Below are 20,411 nucleotides of genomic sequence, written 5' to 3'. Positions count from 1 at the left end.
TGGATGGTGAAGTTACTGGAGTTATACAATAGGTCCCCAAATAGTCGATGGGAATTAGAGGAACAAGTACGCTGGTAGATTGTAGAGATTTGCAGGAGCGATAGGGTTGTCACAGTGGGAGAGTTTAATTTTCCTAGCATAGACTGGGCATAGCCTAGTGTTAAGGGCTTAGATGGGGTAGAGTTTGTTAAATGTATTCAGGAAAGTTTCCTCAAGCAGTATATAAAAGGCTGTACGTGACATATTGAGCCCTATTGAGACGTATAAGATTATTAAGGGATTAGACACTGTGGAGGCAGGAAGCATGTTTCCACTGATGGGTGAGCCCAGGACCAGAGGACACAGTTTAAAAATAAGGGGTAGGCCATTTAGAACAGAGTTGAGGAAAAACTTCTTCACCCAGAGAGTGGTGGATATATGGAATGCTGTGCCCCAGAAGGCAGTGGAGGCCAACTCTCTGGATGCTTTCAAGAAAGAGGTAGACAGAGCTCTTAAAGATAGTGGAATCAAGGGTTATGGGGATAAGGCAGGAACAGGATACTGATTGTGGATGATCAGCCATGATCATAATGAATGGTGGTGCTGGCTCGAAGGGCCAAATGGCCTACTCCAGCACCTATTGTCTACTCAGGAAGGGGCAAAACTCAATCTAATTTTTAGGAAATAGGGCAGAACAGGTGGCTGAGATGACAGTGGGGGAGTACTTGGGACTCGTGACCATAGTTCTATTAATTTTTAAAAGTTACAGAGAAGGACAACACTGATCGACAGGTTCAAGTTCTAAATTGGAGCAAGGCGAATTTTGATGGAATTAGACAGGAGCTTGCAGGAGCTGATCAGAGCTGTTTGCCGACAAAGGGGTCTCTGGCAAGTGGGAGGCTTTTGAATTCTAGTTATCACTTCTTTTTCATAGAATCCCTACAGTTTGGAAACAGGCCCTTCGGCCCAACAAGGCCACACCGACCCTCGGAGCATCCCACCCAGACCCATCCCCCTATAACCCACCTAATCTACACATCCCTGAACTCTATGGACAATTTAGCATGGCCAATCCACCCAGCCTGCACATCTTTGTGGGGGGAAACCGGAGCACCTGGAGGAAACCCACTCTGGCACAGGGAGAATGTGCAAACTCCACACAGACAGTCGCCTGAGGGTGGAATTGAACCCGGGTCCCTGCTGCTGTGAGGCTGCAGTGCTAACCACTGAGCCACCGTGCCGGCCCCAAATGTCTATAACGTCTGTATGTTCCTTTGAGGGTGAAGGGCAAGGTTGGCAGGAATAGGGAACTCTGGCTGTCAAGTTATTGAGGCTTTGACCAGAGAAAAGGAGGCATGGCTCAGGAACGGGCAGTTGGGAACAAGGGAATCCCTGGAGGTATATGGGAGATACAGGAAGGAAAGAAGGAAATCAGGGGGGCAAAAATGGGACACGAGTTGGCTTTGGCTGAGAAGATTAGGGTGAATCCAAAGAGATTCTGTAAGTATATTAAAAGAAAATGAATAACCAGTGAAGACAAGATAATAAAATGTGAGGCTGGATGAACACAGCAGGCCAAGCAGCATCTCAGGAGCACAAAAGCTGACGTTTCGGGCCTAGACCCGAAACATCAGCTTTTGTGGTCCTGAGATGCTGCTTGGCCTGCTGTGTTCATCCAGCCTCACATTTTATTATCTTGGATTCTCCAGCATCTGCAGTTCCCATTATCTCTGATACAATTTTAACCAGTGAAGACAGTAGGATCCCTCAAGGACCAAAGTGGATATGTATCTGCAGGACTGCAGGAGATGGGCAAGGTCCTCAATGAATATTTCTCATTATGTTGACTGTGGAAAAAGACATGAAGACTTGGGAACTAGGGGAAGTTAATGGCAATATCTTTGCGACAGTCCATATCACAGTAGTGGAAGTGTTGGAAGTATTAGAATGTATGAAAGTGGATAAATTTCCTGGTCCAGATCAGATGTATTCAAGAACCTAGAAAAGGAATTGTGGGGGCCCTTGTTTTATATTTGCATAATTATTAGCCATGGGTGAGGTCCTGGAAGACTGGAGGGAGTGAAAGTTGTGCCCTTATTCAAGAAGGGCTGCAAAGAAAAACCTGGAAATTATACACCAGTAAGCCCAACATCTGTGGTAGGTAAGTTACTTGAGAAGATTCTGAGGAATAAGATATACATGCATATAAAAAGACAGGTTTTGATTAGGGGTAGTCAGCATGGCTTTGTGCATGGGAGATATGCCTCTAAAATTTGTTAGAGTTCTTGGTGAAGTGACCAGGAGGTGGTTGAGGGGAGGGCAGTATGGATTTCACTAAGGCCTTTAATAGCTTCTCTGGAAGGTTAGATCACACGGAATCCAGGGAGAGCTAGCAAATTGAATACACAATTGGCCTGATGGTAGGAAGCAGAGGGTAACAGTGGAAGGCTGCTTGTTGGACTGGAGGCCTACGACTAGTGGTGTGCCTCAGGGGTCAGTGCTGGGCTCATTGCTGTTTGTTATTTATATCAATGATTTGGATGAGGAATGTACAAGGCATGATTAGTAAGCTTGCAGATGACACTAAAATAGGTAGTATCGTGAATAGTGAGGAAGGTTATCAGAAATTACAGCACAAACTTGATCACCTGGGGATGTTTTCTGAGAAATGGCAAATGGATTTTAATATAGATAAGTGTGACGTGTGGCATTTGGAAAGTCAAATCAAGGTAGGAGTTTAATAGTGTATGGCAGGGCTTTAAGGAGTGTAGTGGAACAGAAGGACCTTGGAGTTCATGTCCTTGGTTCTCTGAAAATGGAGTCATAGGTAAACAGGGTAGTGAAGAAGGCTTCTGGAACACTGGCCTTCACCAGTCAGGGCATTGAGTGTAGAAGTTGGGAAGTTATGTTGCAGCTGTACAGGACGTTAGTGAGACTGCACTTGGAGCATTGTGTTCAGTTTTGGTCACCTTGCTATTGGAAGGCTGTTATTAAACTGGAAAGAGTGCAAAATATATTTAAAGGGATGTTGCCAGGACTCGAGGAACTGAGTTATTGGGAGAGATTGGACAAGCTAGGACTTGTTTTCTTTAGATCGTAGGAAACTGAGTGGGGATCTCTTAGTGTATAACATCATGAAAGACATGGATCAGGTGAATGCCTCAGTCTTTTTCCCGAGGCTGAGGGAATGAGGACTAGATGGCATCAGTTTAAGGCAAGAGGGGAAAGAATAAATGGGAACCTGAGGGGCAACCATTCTACACAGAGGGTGATATGCATATGGAATGAGCTACCAGCAGAAGTGGTTGAGGTGGGTATATTACCAACATTTAAAAGGTGTTTGGGCGAATACGTGGAATGAAAAGGTTTAGGAGTGCAGGGAAATGGGGTGAATGTGTTCAGCATGGACCAGCTTCAGCCAAAGAGCCTACAGCACAGAGACAGGCCCTGTGACTCTAAAGTTCTTTGATTTTGTTTCTCTTTTTAGCAATGTTTTTTATTGTCCTACCAAGTTAAGAGAGCATTTCCATTCCTCCGTCAACCAACTCCTATCTCAACTGTTAACCAAAGTCTGAATGTTGTTCAGATTTTGATGCATATGAGCACAGATTGCTTCAGGTCTTATGAAGCAGCTGAAGGGCTGTGGACACTATTCTGAGCTTCTTCTGCAGTGATATCCTTGGCTCACGCGGATGACTTCAGCGTGCATAATTGTCATTTTTTGTGCAGTGTATGACTGCGATCAACAGAGTTTCCTCTTGCTTCCTGCTGACTATATTTGCTAAGGTTTCTTGATGCCGTATTCAGCCCATTAGCCCATATTTGGACCAAGATTATGAAGAATTCCAAAGATGTGCATCAGTGGGCAGATTATTGCTATGTGAGTGCAACATGATAGGAAAAGCACTATCACTTTGCTGATAATTGAGAGATGTCTGAAGTAGTAATTGGATTATTTTTGCTTGTTTTGGACAGAGCACACCTGATGAAATATTCTGCATTATAGCTGTTTTGAAGCTGGTTGACTGAGAGCGTAGCTAGTTCAGAAGTGTTCTGAGGAAGGGTCACCGGACCTGAAATGTTAACTTTGTTTTCTCCCTCATAGATGCTGCCAGACCTGCTGAGCTTTTCCAGAAACGTTGTTTTTGTTCAGGAGTGTTATTCTTTAACAATACATCTGGGATATGGATCAATCTTTGCATCCATTCTCTTCTGCCGTTTCTTGGTTTCACATGAAATTAATCAATTTGACTGAAGATTGACACTGTGATGCTGGGGACCTCAGGACAGATCTCTGAGGTGGATCATCCACTCAGCACTTTTGGTTGAAGATAGTTGCAAATCATTCCGTTTTGTTTGCACTGATGTGTTGGGATTCCCCACCATTGAGGATGAGGAGAATTTTAGGGATCAGCACCTCCATTTTGCCAATAAATAACAATCTCCTGTTCCTAATCTGGAGAAACTCAGCAAGTCTGGCAGCATCTGTTGAGAGAAACAGATTCAATATTTCAAGTCCTCACTGGACTGGAAATGTTCACTGTTTTCTCTTCACAGATGCTGCTAGACCCGCTCAGTTTCTCCAGCAACTTCTGTTTTTGTTTGTTTCAGATCTCCAGAATCTGCAACTGTTCGTGTTATATTATATTTCATTTGAACTTGTAATTTGCATGGATTTTTCTAGCGTACAGTGCTAGTGTGCTGGAGTGTGTTTAAAGTTTGAGACTGCATATTTAAGTTGATTTTGCCAGAAGAAGCTGTTTGTGATCACGCTGACTGTGCATTATCTAACCCTAATATGAGCTCTCTTAACTACTTGTCCTCCTGGAAGCAAAAAACCCTTGAGGGACAATGCAGCTCAGTTTGGAAATAGACATGAAATGCTGATGATTAAGTCTCGCCAACTAATAATTAAAATTTGATTACTGAGTCAAGGCTTGGTTGTACAGAATACTTGTCTGCAAGCATTTTAAGAAATAACCATGTACTGTTTTACTGTTGTAGACTGGTCCATACACTGTTCGACTAGCTATGAGAAGGATGGACTGTGGATATTCCTGACCGAAATAATTTCATGCTCTCCATGGATAATATGGATTTTTCTTCTTGTGGTGTTCCATTCTTCATGGGTGACATTCCTCTTATTAAACCAGCTCTATCAGGTAAAGATAGTAACATTGGATTTGACATGGAATTAAATTTGTGCAATATGAAGGTTCAATAATTTGTCCTTTCTTGAGATGCTTTTGAAATACTTGAGAAAAGTGGGCGATATTTCGGGAATTAACCCCTTGCCGAATGTTAGATCAAAATTCTTGACATGTATTAATATGTCATATGACATACATTCATGAAAGCATTCCAATGCAACCATTTTTGCATTTTAAGAATTGTAGCTGTACAATCAAATGAATTAATTTCTGGTTTCCCCTGTTGTGATTAAGATGTGATTAATATTTTTCAGTGATTTGATGTTTTACGCTTCATTAAGACATAACATTAAGTTTGGCAAACTATCTGTTCAAATGGTAATAATTGATGCCCATGGCAGTAGTCTGTTTTGACACTGAAAACATGTGTCCCACCTTTGATCTTTAAATCTTTAAGTACAGTCAAATCTAAATGGCCCAGTGTGTTTGGCAAAATATCAGCTATTACTAGGAGAGATTTAACAGTTGTCTGTGCCTTCAGGTCTGTTTTTAAATTAATGAGTACATTCAGTAACATTTAATTGGAATTCTTCAGTGTCCTTCACATACTGGTACAGGATTTCTTGTGACCATAAGTATCCCACTTTTTTGGGGTGGATTTACAGTCTTTGAGGTTAGCTTTTTAAATTTCTCTTGTCATCTGTATGTTCCAGTCACAAGCCGACTGTAATGTTCATTTGGCTGCAAAAAAGAATATCAATTTATTAGTCTATCATCACACTGGCCTCAGCGCTCGTTTTTATCCTATTGTTGATCATTGCATTCAGAAAATCAACACTAGAATCTCAGCCATATCTTTCTTCTAACAGTAAAAATGTTGCATTCTTCTTGGAGCCATTGCACTGAGAGACATTTATTATATTCCTGAGATGCAGGCATCACCAGGTTTGCTTCAGGCATTAGACAGGGCCTCTGCATTGCTAGTCTAGTGACATTACCTCCATGCCAATGCCGACCCACATTCTCCAATTGATAACTTATTCTTGTTCATTTGTCAGACTGCTATCTTTAAACTAGAGAGGTCCTGTAGGTGGAGGTCTTCCCCAATCCTTCGGTACTCTGGGAGATGAAGAATTTGTCTATCCCAACCATAAATATGGTCAGCATGGGAACATGCACAGAGCTCTGGGATAGTGTGTCCAAGTGGTCATGTATTCACAAAGAAATCTAAAAAGTTGGAAGACAAAAAGGCCCTTTCCCCTCTTTCATTCAAATGTGACCCATTTTTCTTCATCATAGTCACATTAAATCTCAAAGTGTGTAAATAAACAAAAAAATACAAAACAGCATGTGAAAATTTGAGAGCCAGCTTTTAAGTGTGTAGCTGCACCATGTTTAATTTCATTAGTCTGTACAATTGCTGTATAAGTAATTATTTCTGCCTGTTGGACTTGTGTTCTCTCGCTTCTTGACTCCCTCACCCACCTCCCTGTTTGCCTGACTCAGCCCTCCAACTGTCTGCCTGACCCGCTCACCCCCCCACCACCCGCTCTGGCTCACCCGCTGACGCAGTATCTGATTCAATGGAAAGTTCTGGGTAATGACTGCTGTTATGCATGTCAATGGACTTCTCTAATATTGAAAGGCTGAGTCATCATTCTGAATAAACATTCATTTTAAACAGACAGGACTGAGTGCAAAAATATTTGAGAGACTAAGAAGTGCTTCTGCCTCTTCCAGATTTTCTGCTTGGGCCTAACAACGAGTGAAAGGGTCACTCTGATCAAATGTGCACGCAATGGTCGACACGGTGGACTTCAGCAAAATCCATTCAAGTAAGTATTTGGCTAAAGGAATCCTAACTGTAGCTGGATTAATCAATTCTAGTCCTTTCTGTTTTTATATTCATTGTGGTGTGGGAAAGATGCCGCGATAACTTTTGTGCTATCTCACCTCTCCTTTGTCCATGTGTGTTTGCGGGAGAATGTTTTAAACCTTTAGAGTATGTGATTTTTCAGTGACAAGTATGATGCAGGCTTTTGAGTAAATATTAAGTCAGAAGAAACAATGGAGGTTATTCACACGTCAAAAAGTAAACATGGTAAAGCATCCTCATTCCCCCAAGCGCACAATCAACGAGGGATAGATTGTAGAAATAAAGCGTGCATTAAGCGTATGTGCTGAAATTCACAAAGTAATCTTTTAAGCAGATTTTAATCCTGAAGATGTACATGATGCACACCTTGGGGATTCTGTCTTGGTTCTCTGGAAGTTTCCGGGTTTCTAAGTGAAATCATTGTAAAGTTTCTGCAGAGGTCAATGTTTTAGGGTGAAAATGAATGAGACCCTTTTGCCCTGCCTGAGTTGGCTGATATTTAGTCTAGCTGGAGTAATACCTCCTTTTCAAAAACAAGGAACTGTACACGTAGGAGATCTGAAGTAAACAAAACATAGAACATAGAACATTACAGCACAGTACAGGCCCTTCGGCCCTCGATGTTGTGCCGTGCTGCCATACCAATCAGAAGCCCATCTAACCTGCACTATTCCACGTATGTCCATATGCTTGTCCAATGACGACTTAAATGTACCTAAAGTTGGTGAATCTACTACCGTTGCAGGCAAAGTGTTACATTCCCTTACTACTCTCTGAGTAAAGAAACTACCTCTGACATCTGTCCTATATCTTTCACCCCTCAATTTAAAGCTATGCCCCCTCGTGCTCGCCGTCACCATCCTAGGAAAAAGGCTCTCCCTATCCACCCTATCTAACCCTCTGATTATTTTATATGTTTCAATTAAGTCACCTCTCAACCTTCTTCTCTCTAATGAAAACAGCCTCAAGTCCCTCAGCCTTTCCTCTTAAGACCTTCCCTCCATACCAGGCAACATCCGAGTAAATCTCCTCTGCACCCTTTCCAAAGCTTCCACATCCTCCTTTATAATGCGGTGACCAGAACTGTACACAATACTCCAAGTGCGGCCGCACCAGAGTTTTGTACAGCTGCAGCATAATCTCTTGGTTCCGGAACTCGATCCCTCTATGAATAAAAGCTAAAACACTGTATGCCTTCTTAACAGCCCTGTCAACCTGGGTGGCAACTTTCAAGGATCTGTGTACATGAACACCGAGATCTCTCTGCTCATTTACACTACGAAGAATCTTACCATTAGCCCAGTATTTTGCATTCCGGTTACTCCTACCAAAGTGCATCACCTCACACTTGTCTGCATTAAACTCCATTTGCCATGTCTCAGCCCAGCTCTGCAGCTTATTTATGTCTCTCTGTAACCTACAGCATCCTTCATCACTATCCACAACTCCACCGACCTTTAGTGTCGTCTGCAAATTTACTAACCCATCCTTCTACGCCCTCATCCAGGTCATTTATAAAAATGACAAATAGCAGTGGACCCAACACCGACCCTTGCAGTACACCACTAGTAACTGGACTCCAGGATGAACATTTCCCATCAACTACCACCCTCTGTCTTCTTTCAGCAAGCCAATTTCCAATCCAAACTGCTATATCTCCCACAATCCCATTCCTCCGCATTTTGTACAATAGCCTACTGTGGGGAACCTTATCGAACGCCTTGCTGAAATCCAGATACACCACATCAACCGGTTTACTCTCATCTACCTGTTTGGTCACCTTCTCAAAGAACAGAAGTTTATGGAGAAATTCAGCAGGTCTGGCAACATCTGTGGGGAGAAGAACAGAATTCACATCCTTGGATCCTTGAAGGGTCTCTTGACCCGTAATGTTAAATATTTTTTTTCCTTCCTCTCTCCACAGATGCTGCCAGACCTGAGTTTCTCCAGCACTTTCCATTTTTGTTTTGAATCCCTGGTTTGTGGGCTGTCTGAATGTTCTGTCCTGATCCTCCTTTATCTGTAGTCATTTTCATCCATATGTTCCATACTTCTAACCTCTTCCGAGGATAATTAAAGTTAGATGCCATTGCTGTAGCATGGTGACCCATTTAACACCAATTTATGACTTCTGCAGGCACTTTTGTATCGCGTATTGAATGTATCAACAAGAAGTCTGCAATTTTATTAAGTTTGTGTTTTCTGGAAGTTGACAAACAATAGAAGATGTAAATGCCACTGATGTGTTTTGAGTCTGCTTGTTTAGTTGAGTGCACCCCAACTGTGACCATTTAAACATTAACAGCTTTCTGGCAGTATGCAGTTGATCCTGTGTGCAGAAGTCACTGGAGGTCAGCTGACCCTCGGTGGCTGTCTTGGCCCAAGGTAAATGTTCCGTATGTACCAGTCTCCCATCAGGCTTTATGTCGCAGCTTGTGCTCAACTAGTCCTACCTCATCAATTTTGAAATTGTAAAGTGCTTTGCTATGAATCTGTAATCCTTATTTTTAAAAAAAAGCCAGTGTATTTAGTTCAAGACTTTTAATGTGCTTCGATATAATTTAGTCACATAGTTGAGAAAGTTAGTGTTCCCATTCAAATTTCTGAAAATTGCCATTGAATTTATGGGAATCCTGGTCCCTGTTTTTATATATCCAGTCAGATGTTTTATTTTATCTTTTAGCACCAACAAGGAGCAAATGTCAGAATTGTATATGAGAGGGTTGAATTTTGTGGATGTGGCACAGTAGGCACAGATTATAACCACTGAAATTGCGACCATGTGTTGTCATGGAACACAAGGATTTCATGAATGAGCTGTGGGCCTGTCTCCTCAGCTCGAGCAGTGGTGCCATGGGAGTTCGGGGGGGAATGATATATTTGTGATGATATTGTGACTGTTGCAGAAATAAAGCTGCGCTGGGTGCTAAAATGTTGGTTCGTTGATTGCAGTCTTGGCTGTTTCCGGAATATGGTGGATTTCTTCCAGTGCCGCTGCTTTGGTCTATTTAAGCCGAACCAAACTGACTGGACTCGACAGTACAACGTGGGGTTTGAACAACCACGAACAAGTGAATTTCAGTTTGTTTGAGAAATATGAACATTGTAACTGTTTGGTAATGAATTGTGTACGAAGCTTTTGTTTTGTGGTGGAGAGTAAACGCTGTATTTCCGACTGTAGAATTCTGAAGCAGGCAATGTGTATTTTCACTATTTGGAACTGTGATATTTTAAATGTGAACTTGACTTCAGTGCTAAACTTACTGAGATGTCTTTGGTGGTCAAACATTGGTCAAATTCACACGTTTATGAAAAAAAATTGTTAAAATCAAATTCATGCTTTAAATTATTATAAAAAAACATATTTTTTGTCTTACAATGTTTGTAGTTTCTTATTAGGGACCAAATGATTGCTTTTAATTCAAAGCTTGACCAGCTTAATTGGTGATTCAGGGTACCAACTGCGGTTGGACAGATATCTTCATCTCATCCTGTCCAGTCAAGTCTCCGTTTCTCCCTTTGGATTTTTATTTTTAAGTGAGCTAATGTATTTGAAGAAAATTTGGGGGTGATGGGGGAAATATTCCTTTTACTTTTCTCCTGACTTGCTCACGGCACTGTCCAGTAAAGAAGGTCTGTTGATTCTAGAGAAATTCTAGATTATTGGCCAAACAGTAAACACATTTGAAAATTTGCAGATATTTGTGAGTTCATTTAGCTGTTGTTTATTGAAGATATATATTTAACTGTTATTATTTGCCTTTACTTATGTGATCTGTTACACTCATTCAGAAGTAAAGCTGATTTATTTTAGTATACAAAGGTTATAACCTTAACAGGAAAGGTATAAAATGCAATGTGAAGTCCAGATGTATGGTCATTATCAACTGACTAACCACTTGAGGTTTTCTTTCTTAGTAAATTATGCGTTATAGCAACATTTTATTTGGAACTAATGTAGATCTAGAGGTCATGTTATAAAATAACAGTGTGTCTATGATCAACAAAAGCTTACACTTATATAGCATGTACGTGCACTCTAACATCCCAAGGCACTTCACATGGGTGTTATCAGGTAAAATTTGCATCTGAGCCATTGATTGTAGAAGAGGTGATCAAAGGCTCAGTGAAAAGTCGTTTTAAGGTGTGTCTGAAATCAGGAAGATTGAGGGAGGCAATGGTATACCTTTGGGCCCAGTTAACGAAGGTGGGAACACAGGTGATGGAATGTTTACATTTGTATAGGAGCCTATAGTTAAGGGAATGTAGTGATCTTGGAGGACTGTAGGATTATCTGGAATAACAGCCTTGGATCTTAAATTTGTTTTGCATAACTGAAGGCATCAGACTGAGGTAAACATACAGAATTGTGAAACTCTACACCTCACTTTAAATTATATCTAAAGGATCTCTTGCCTATAAAGAAGCTGTATCCAAAGTGTATTCAGTCATGATTTATATTTGTTAATGACCAAAATGAAGTTGCTGTCTGCAAAGGCTTCAATATTGACTGGCCCAAATTTTTTGCAAACTTTACTTCAAGGATGCCCATCTGTGTTCAATGATTTTATATCCATGTTTACTTGATAACTACAAGGCTGTAACAGCATTGCACTTTTGAGATGCTGCACAACTGACTTAATTAAATTTAAAGCACTTTTTCTTCAAGGTATGGAAATGATTTTCTGACATTAATTTGTAATTGTCGAAAAGACTTAACACCAGGTTGATATGGGCAAGTTTCATAGTTTGTACATAGAAATAAATACAATCTGAAAACTTTTTTTTTACGTTTAGCTGTTTAGTAAAACACTAAACTGTAGCTGCATGCTAACCTTCTGCAATTCATCCATTAGGACATCCAGATCTCTCTCTGAGCTCTGAAACCTCTCACTGTTTCAATAATAAGCTTTTTAACAAACTTTCTGCTAAATTTACAACTCCACACACTGTCAGAGTTTTGTCTACTCATTTAACTAAAACAGGATATTGATTAAACTAAAACAAAGAATTCATCAACCTTAGTTTTGAAAAATGAAATTTTTGGCAAAACTGAGCGCACGTCTTGCAGCATCTGTGGGGAGAGAAACAGAATTAACATTTCAAGTTAATGTTTCAACTCTTCGTTAGAACTGATAGAGCTCGGAAAAACTGATATTTGTACTGAAGGTGAGGGAGGAGCCAGAGAAAGCGAGAGGTGAGCGGATAGATTACGACAGTGTCTAGAAAAAGACGGGGGGGGAGAGAGAGAGAGAGAGAGAGAGAGAGAGAGATATGAGAAGGGTAGGTAAGCTGGAAATTATGGATGGTAGGCCAGGACAGAAGGGAAGCTGTATAAGTGATACTGAGAGCTGAGGGTAGCAGAGAATGGGTGGTCTGTGCTGAAAGCAAACCATGTAATGTGATAATAGGCTGACAGTGTGTGAAAATGGGTTTCCTCTGCTCAAAGCAGCCCTTCATATAACTGGATACGGGTGTGGGTGATAATGGGAACTGCAGATGCTGGAGAATCCAAGATAATAAAGTGTGAAGGTGGATGAACACAGCAGGCCAAGCAGCATCTCAGGAGCACAAAAGCTAACGTTTCGGTCCCTCTGATGAAGGGTCTAGGCCCGAAACGTCAGCATTTGTGCTCCTGAGATGCTGCTTGGCCTGCTGTGTTCATCCAGCTTCACACTTTATTATCATGGGTGTGGGGTTGGTTTAAAACAGAAATGGAATGATGGAAACAGGCTGTAAAGTTATTGAGTCCCAGAGGCTGCAGTGTCCCCAAATGAAAAATGCCTGACCAGCCCCTCTCCACCGACACCCTCATCCGCCTAGCTGAACTCGTCCTCACCCTCAACAACTTCTCTTTCGATTCCTCCCACTTCCTACAGACAAAGTGGGTGGCCATGGGTACCCGTATGGGCCCAAGCTATGCCTGCCTCTTTGTAGGTTACGTGGAACAATCCCTCTTTGGTACCTACCACTGGCCCCAAACCCCACCTCTTCCTCCGTTACATTGATGACTGATGACTGTATTGGCGCTGCCTCGTGCTCCCAAGCAGACCTTGAACAGTTCATCCACTTCAACGCCTTCCACCCAACCTCAAGTTCACCTGGGCCATCTCCAACACCTCCCTGACCTTCCTGGACATCTCTCTCTCCATCTCAGGCAACCACCTAGAAACCAATATCCATTTCAAGCCCACCAACTCCCACAGGTACCTAGAATACTACACCTCCCGCCAACCTTCCTGCAAAAATTCCAATCCCATTCCTAATTCTTTCGCCTCCGCCGCATCTGCACCCAGGATGAGGCATTCCACTCCCATACATCTCAGATGTCCTCGTTCTTCAAGGACCACAACTTGCCCCCTGCAGTGGTCGAGAACGCCCTCAACCGTGTCTCCTGCATTTCCCGCAACTCATCCCACACACCCCACCCCCGCAATAACCGCCAAAAGAGAATCCCCCTCGTCCTCATGTACCACCCCACCAACCTCCAGATACAATGCATCATCCTCCAACACTTCCATCCAGCTCGCCCCACCTCCCTAACCTGTTCTTCCTCTCACCTATCCACCTCCTCCCACCTCAAGTTGCACCTCCATTTCCTACCTACTAACCTCATCCCGCCCCGTTGACCTGCCCATCCTCCCCGAACTGACCTATCCCCTCCCCACCTCCCCACCTATACTCACCTCTACAGGCTTCATCCCCACCCCTTTAACTTGTCTGTCTCCTCTCCACCTATCTTTTCTTCCATCCATCTTCGATCCGCTTCCCCCCCACTATTTATTTCAGACCCTCTCCCCATCTCCCTATTCTGATGAAGGGCCTAGGCCTGAAACATCAGCTTTTGTGCTCCTAAGATGCTGCTTGGCCTGCTGTGTTCATCCAGCTCCACACTTTATCTTGGAAAATGAGGTGTTGGTCTTTTGAGTTTGCTCTGAGTCTCACTGGAGCACTGCAGCAAACCCAAGGCAGGAGTTGGCATTAGAATATAGTGGTGTGTTGAAGGGATAGGCAACTGGAAACTTGGGCCATTTTCACAGATTCATGTCTCATTTTCTGCTTGGATACCCTGCTGCCTCTGGGACTCAGCATAAAGTTCAATCATTTTAGAGCCTCATTCCATCCTGCTATGTTTTTATTTACCCAGCCCTACTCCCACACCCAATCCTGTTATGATGTAGGTTAGTTTCAGCATAGACTACTTGTTTTCAACCACTCTCAGACTTAGTGTTATATTACATAGTTTGCTTTCAGCACAGGCACCCAATTTCTGTTACTTTCAGCTCTTATTATCTCTCCTGTCCTGGTCTGCCATCCATAATCCACTTGTTTACCTGCCCCTTTCATTTCTCTCAGCTCTGTCTTAATCAATCCTCTCATCTCTCCTTCTGTTTGCCCCCTTAAAAAAACAACCTGTCTTCAGCATGAATATCTGTTTTTCCTCGCTGTGATCAGTTCTGAAGAAGGGTCACTGGGCTCAACTCTGCTTTCTTTCCACAGATGTTGCCAGATTTCCTGAGTTTTGCCAGCAACTTTGTTTTAGCTTAATGTCCCTTTGTTATGCTCCTTTTGTCCTCTTCAAATCTCTCTTTCCTCCTTATTTTTGTGTCATCACCAAATTTAGCTTCCATATTTCTGGTCCTTTCATCTGAGTCATTTATATAAATTGTGAAGAGCCCCAGTATCACCACCTGTCAGACACTACTCTGACATCCTGCCCATCTGAAAAAGACCAATGTACTCTTTCTTTGGCTAACAGGAAGCGCAGTCTTCAGCCCATACCAGTCTGTTAGCTCCACGTTTTCAGTAGTCACCTTTTCTGTGGCACCTTACCAAATACCTTTTGGAACTCTAAGTCAAGTAAATTAGTCAGTTTTCCTTTACCACAGCCAAAATATTACTTCAAGGGTCTCTGGGCTGGGGGGTACTCTTCCGAGGGTCGGGGCAGATCGATGAGTCAGACTGCCTCTCTCTGGGCTATTGTGTTATGACTCTGTCACTCTGATAGTGCCACGCGCTGGTCAAAATAGAAATGAAAGAATAGGCAGGATAAATGAGTAGCTTGAGTGATGGTGCAGGGGGGAGGGGTTCAGATTTTTGGGACATTGGGACTGGTTCTGGGGAAGGTGGGACTATTACAAATCGGACAGTCTACACCTGGGCAGGACTGGAGCCAATGTCCTAGGGGCTGCTTTTGCTAACACTGTTGGGGAGGATTTAAACTAATGTGGTAGGGGGATGGGAACCAAATGAGGTTAGTGGACAGGAAGGAGGTAGTAACTAAAGCCTGTAAGGAACTAGATAATGTAGTCAGTGTGACTAAGGGGAAGAGTAGCCAGAGAGCAGATGATGAATGCAAAGGGACAGGCGGTTTGAGGTGCATTTGTTTTAATGTGAGAAGTGTAGTAGGTATGCAGATGAACTTAGGGCTTGGATTAGTGTTGGAGTATGATGTTAGAGCTATTACTGAGACTTAGTTGAGGGAAGGACAAGATTGGCAACTAAATATCCCACGATATAGATGCTTCAGGTAGTATAGAGAGGGAGGTAAAAGGAGTGGAGAAGTTGTATTAATGGTCAAAGAGGATATCACAGCTGTGCTGAAGGAGGGCAATATGGGCAGAGCTCAGAAATAGGAAGGATGTGGTAACAATGTTGGGGCTGTACTACAGGCCTCCCAACAGCAAGCTTGAGATAGAGCTACAACTATGTAGACAGATTATGAAAAGATGTGGGAGTGACAGGTGGTGGTTTTGGAAGATTTTAATTTTCCCAACATTGACTGGGATTCACTCAGTGTTGGGGGTTTAGATGGAACACAATTTGTAAGGAACATCCAAGAGGGTTTTCTAGAGCAGTATGTAAATAGTCCAACTCGGGAAGGGGCCATTCTGGACCTGGTGTTGGGAAATGAGCCCAGCCAGCTGGCTGAGGTTTCAGTAGGGGATTACTTTGGGAACAGTGATCCGTAAGTTAGAGAATACTGATGGACAATGTTGAGATTGTTCCTAAAGGAAGAGTGCTGAACTGGGGGAAGGCCAACTATAGCAAAATTGGGAGCAGCTGTTGGAGGGTAAATCCACATTTGATATGTGGGAGGCTTTTATAAAGAGAGGCTGATTAGAGTGCAGGACTGACATGTCCCTGTGAAAATGAGAGATAGAAAGGGCAAGATTAGGGAACCGTGGATGACAGGTGAAATTGTGAGACTAGCAAAGAGGAAAAAGGAAGCATGCATAAGGTCTAGGCGACTGAAAACAGACGAAGCTTTGGAAGAATATCGGGAAAGTAGGAAATCTGAAACGAGGTGTTAAGAGGTCTAAAAGGGGTCATGAAATATCTTTAGCAAACAGGGTTAAGGAAAATCCCAAAGTGTTTTATTCATACATAAGGAGCAAGAGGGTAACTCGAGAAGGGATTGGACCACTCAAGGACAAAGGAGGGAAGTTATGTGAGGAGTCAGAGAAAGTGAGTGAGATTCTTAATTAGTACTTTGCATCGGTATTCACTGAGGAGAGGGACATGACGGATTTTGAGGTTAGGGACAGATGTTTGATTTACTGTAGGTCAAGTTGGTATAAGGAGCGGGGTGAAGTGTTGGGTATTCTAAAAGGCATTAGGGTGGACAAGTCCCCAGGTCTAGATGGGACCAATCCCAGGTTACTGAGGGAAGTGAGAGAGGAAATAGCTGGGGCCTTAACAGATATCTTTGCAGCATCCTTGAGCACGGGTGAGGTCCCAAAGGACTGGAGAATTGCTAATGTTGTCCCCTTGTTTAAGAAGGGTAGCAAGGATAATACAGGTAATTATAGCCCGGTGAGCCTGATGTCAGTGGTGGGGAAGCTGCTGGAGAAGGTATTGAGAGATAGAATCTATTTACATTTGGAAGGAAGTGGGCTTATTAATGATAGGCAGCATGGCTTTGTGCAGGCAAGGTCATGTCTAAGCAACTTGATAGAATTCTTTGACGAAGTGACAAAGTTGATGGATGAAGGAAGGGCTTCTCAAAACTTGCTAGGGAAGGGCTGTAGATGTCATATATGTGGACTTCAGTATGGCGTTTGATAAGGTTCCCCATGGTAGGCTGATGGAGAAAGTGAAGTTGCATGGGGTCCAAGGTGTGCTAGCTAGATGGATAGAGAACTGGCTGGGCAACAGGAGACAGAGAGTAGTAGTGGAAGGGAGTTTCTCAAAATGGCGAACAGTGACCAGTGGTGTTCCACAGGGATCTGTGCTGGGACCACTGTTGTTTGTCGTCTGGAAGAAGATATAGCTAGTCTGATTAGCAAGTTTGCAGATGAAACTAAGATTGGTGGAGTAGCAGATAGTGAAGGGGACTGTAGGAGAATGCTGCAGAATATAGATAGATTGGAGAGTTGGGTGGAGAAGTGGCAGATGGAGTTCAATCTGGGCAAATGTGAGGTGATGCATTTTGGAAGATCCAATTCAAGAGCGAACTGTACAGTAAATGGAAAAGTCCTGGGAAAATTGATACACAGAGAGACCTGGGTGTTCAGATCCATTGTTCCCTGAAGGTGGCAACGCAGGTCAATAGAGTGATCAAGAAGGCACACAATATGCTTTCATTCATCAGTTGGGGTATGGAGTACAAGAGTGGGCAGGTCATGTTACAGTTGTATAGGACTTTGGTTCGACCACATTTGGAGTACTGCGTACAGTTCTGGTTTCCACATTACCAAAAGTATGTGGATGCTTTGGAGAGGGTGCAGAGGAGGTTCACCAGGATGTTGCCTGGTATGGAGGGTGCTAGCTATGAAGCGAGTTTGAGTAGATTAGGATTATCTACATTAGAAAGATGTAGGTTGAAGGGGGACCTGATTGAGGTCTACAAAATCATGAGAGCTATAGACAGGGTGGATAGCAAGAAGCTTTTTCCCAGAGTGGGGGACTCAATTAGTAGGGGTCACGATTTCAAGGTGAGAGGAAAAGTTCAAGGGAGATATGTGTGGAAAGTTCTTTACACAGAAGGTGGTGGGTGCCCAGAATGTGTTGGGAGCAGAGATGGTAGAGGCGATCAAGCTAGCGCCATTTAAGATGTATCTCAACAGCTATATGAATGGGCAGGGAGCAGAGAGATACAGATCCTTGGAAGATAGGTGACAGGTTTAGATAGAGAATCTGCATCGGCGCAGGCTTGGGGGGCCAAAGGGCCTGTTCCTGTGCTGTAATTTTCTCTGTTCTTTCTTCTTGTCACAACACAAATGCAGCACACAGAGCAATTTGAATTCGAATTCATAATTCACTGCTATTCTTGCAGTCAGTAATTGTTGATTTAGTTTGTATCTGTGGAGATGTAATTGTCACAGCGATTCACTCAGCTGAAGGTTGTTGGCCATTGTACTGCAATAAGCTTAAGCCAAGTTGCAACCCATGTTTGGAGAGTGTATCAGGGGTACCCAGTCACAGGCTGTCATCCACACACAGTTTCAGTTCATTCGGGAGAGTGTCACTTCCTGCATTTGTGTTAGTTTGTCCTTCTTTACATTGGGACAAAGACTTTGTAGAGAGCATTGGAGCCAGAACCCATGAGGAAATATGAATAAAACATATTTCATCGTATTTAAGTGATATTGTTATGATCCCAGCTGATATTATTATCAGACAAGACAGATCATCTACTGAAATATGACTTTATACCAAGAGACTGGAAGATGTTGCAGCATTTTTATTTAATAAAAAGTTACCAGAACTCATTGTGTGATGTAATTACAACATGACATTATTTATGAAGAGCAAGAGGATGCTGGACACCTCAGCTCTGAGAGTGTGTTGTACAGCATGGAAACCAACCTTTCTGTCCAACTCATTCAGGCCAACCAGATATCCTAAACTAATCTACCTCCATTTGGTAGCATTTGACCCATATTCCCCTAAACCCTCCCTATCATGTACTATTCCAAATGCCTTTTAAATGTTGTAACTGTACCAGTCTTCACCACTTCCTCTGGCAACTGATTCCATACACATGTCACGCTTTGTGTGAAAAAGTTTCCCCTTAGGTTCCTTTTAAATCTTCCCCTCTCAATTCAAATCTATGCTCTAGTTTTGGACTCACCTACCCTGGGGAAAAGACGTTGGCTGTTCACCCTATCCATGCCCCTCATGATTTTATATACCCTTATAATGTCACTCTTGAGCCTCCAATGCTCCAGGCAGAATAGCCCCAGCCTGTCACTGTGACTCAAAGCCTCTAAACGGCAACATCTTTGTAAATCTTTTTGGCACCCTTTCAAATTTCACAACATCCTTCCAATGGCAGGGGCACCAGAATTGATTGTAATATTCCAAAAGTGGCTTAACCAATGCCCTGTACAGCCACAACATGACATCCTAACTCCTATACTCAATACACTGACTAATAAGGCAAGCTCCTTTACTATCCTGTTTAACTGCAACTCCACCTTCAAGGAACTTCGAACCTGTATCCCAAGGACTCGTTGTTCGCAACACTCCCCCGGATCCTGTCATTTAAGTGTCATAAGGTCTGCTCTGATTTGCCTTACCAAAATGCAACATTTATCTAAATTAAACTCTTTCTGCTACTCCTTGACCTATCCTGTTGAACTCTGAGATAACCACCTTCACTGTCCACAACACCACCAATTTGGTGTCATCTGCAAACTTACTAACCGTTCTTCCTATATTTCCAATCAAATTATTAACATAAATTACTAAAAGCAATGGACCCCAGTACCAATTCTTGCAGCACACCACTGGCCGCAAGCCTCCAGTCCATAAAACAATCGTCCACCACCACCCTCTGTTTCCTACCTTCCAGCCAAGTTTGTATCCAAGTAACTAGTTCTCCCTTGTCTCCATGACACCTAACTTTGCTAACCAGTCTACTATGCAGAACGCCTTGCTGGTCCATGTAGTCAACATCCATCCTCTGCCTTCATCAGTCTTCTTTATCACTTCAAACAATCAAGTTAGTGAGACACAATTTCCCATGCACAAAGCCATGTTGACTCTCGCTAATCAGTCCTTGCTTTTCCAAATGCATGTAAATCCAGGCTCTCAGAATCCCCCAACAATTTTCCCACTATGGATGTCAGGTTCCCTGGCATTTCTAGAGCACCTTCCTTGAATAGTGGCACCACATTAGCCAACCTCCAGTCTTCTAGCACCTCACCCATGGCTATTAATGATACAGATATCTCAGCACAGGGCCCAGCAATCTCCTACCCAGCTTCCCACAGAGTTTGAGGGTACGCCTGATAAGGCTCTGGGATTTATCCGCTTTTTTGTGTTTTAAGATGTCCAGCACCTTTGTAATATGCACACTTTTCAAGATATCATTTTTTTCCCCAAGTTCTGTATTTCCATGTACTGCTCCGTAGTAAATACTGACGCGAAATGATCATTTCCTATCTCATCTATCTGCA

General features: G+C 42.8%; 1 protein-coding gene across 2 annotated transcripts in view; it reads left to right on the top strand.

Annotated features, from left to right (window-relative positions):
* LOC125459522 (palmitoyltransferase ZDHHC13-like) overlaps positions 1-12,505 on the top strand; it is a 54,613-nt gene extending 42,108 nt beyond the window's left edge. For both annotated transcript variants that reach the window (XM_059652192.1, XM_059652191.1), the window contains 3 exons: positions 4,984-5,141; positions 6,870-6,964; positions 9,958-12,505. In XM_059652192.1, coding sequence (XP_059508175.1) covers positions 4,984-5,141; positions 6,870-6,964; positions 9,958-10,096 — 392 coding nt within the window. In that variant the 3' untranslated portion in view covers positions 10,097-12,505. The remainder of the gene's footprint in view (positions 1-4,983; positions 5,142-6,869; positions 6,965-9,957) is intronic.
* Positions 12,506-20,411: the final 7,906 nt, after the last annotated feature.

The sequence above is a fragment of the Stegostoma tigrinum genome, chromosome 17 (assembly GCF_030684315.1).
Source record: "Stegostoma tigrinum isolate sSteTig4 chromosome 17, sSteTig4.hap1, whole genome shotgun sequence".
NCBI lineage: Eukaryota > Metazoa > Chordata > Chondrichthyes > Orectolobiformes > Stegostomatidae > Stegostoma > Stegostoma tigrinum.
Note: the sequence above shows the minus strand (reverse complement) of the source record. Positions and strands in the feature narration are given on the sequence as shown.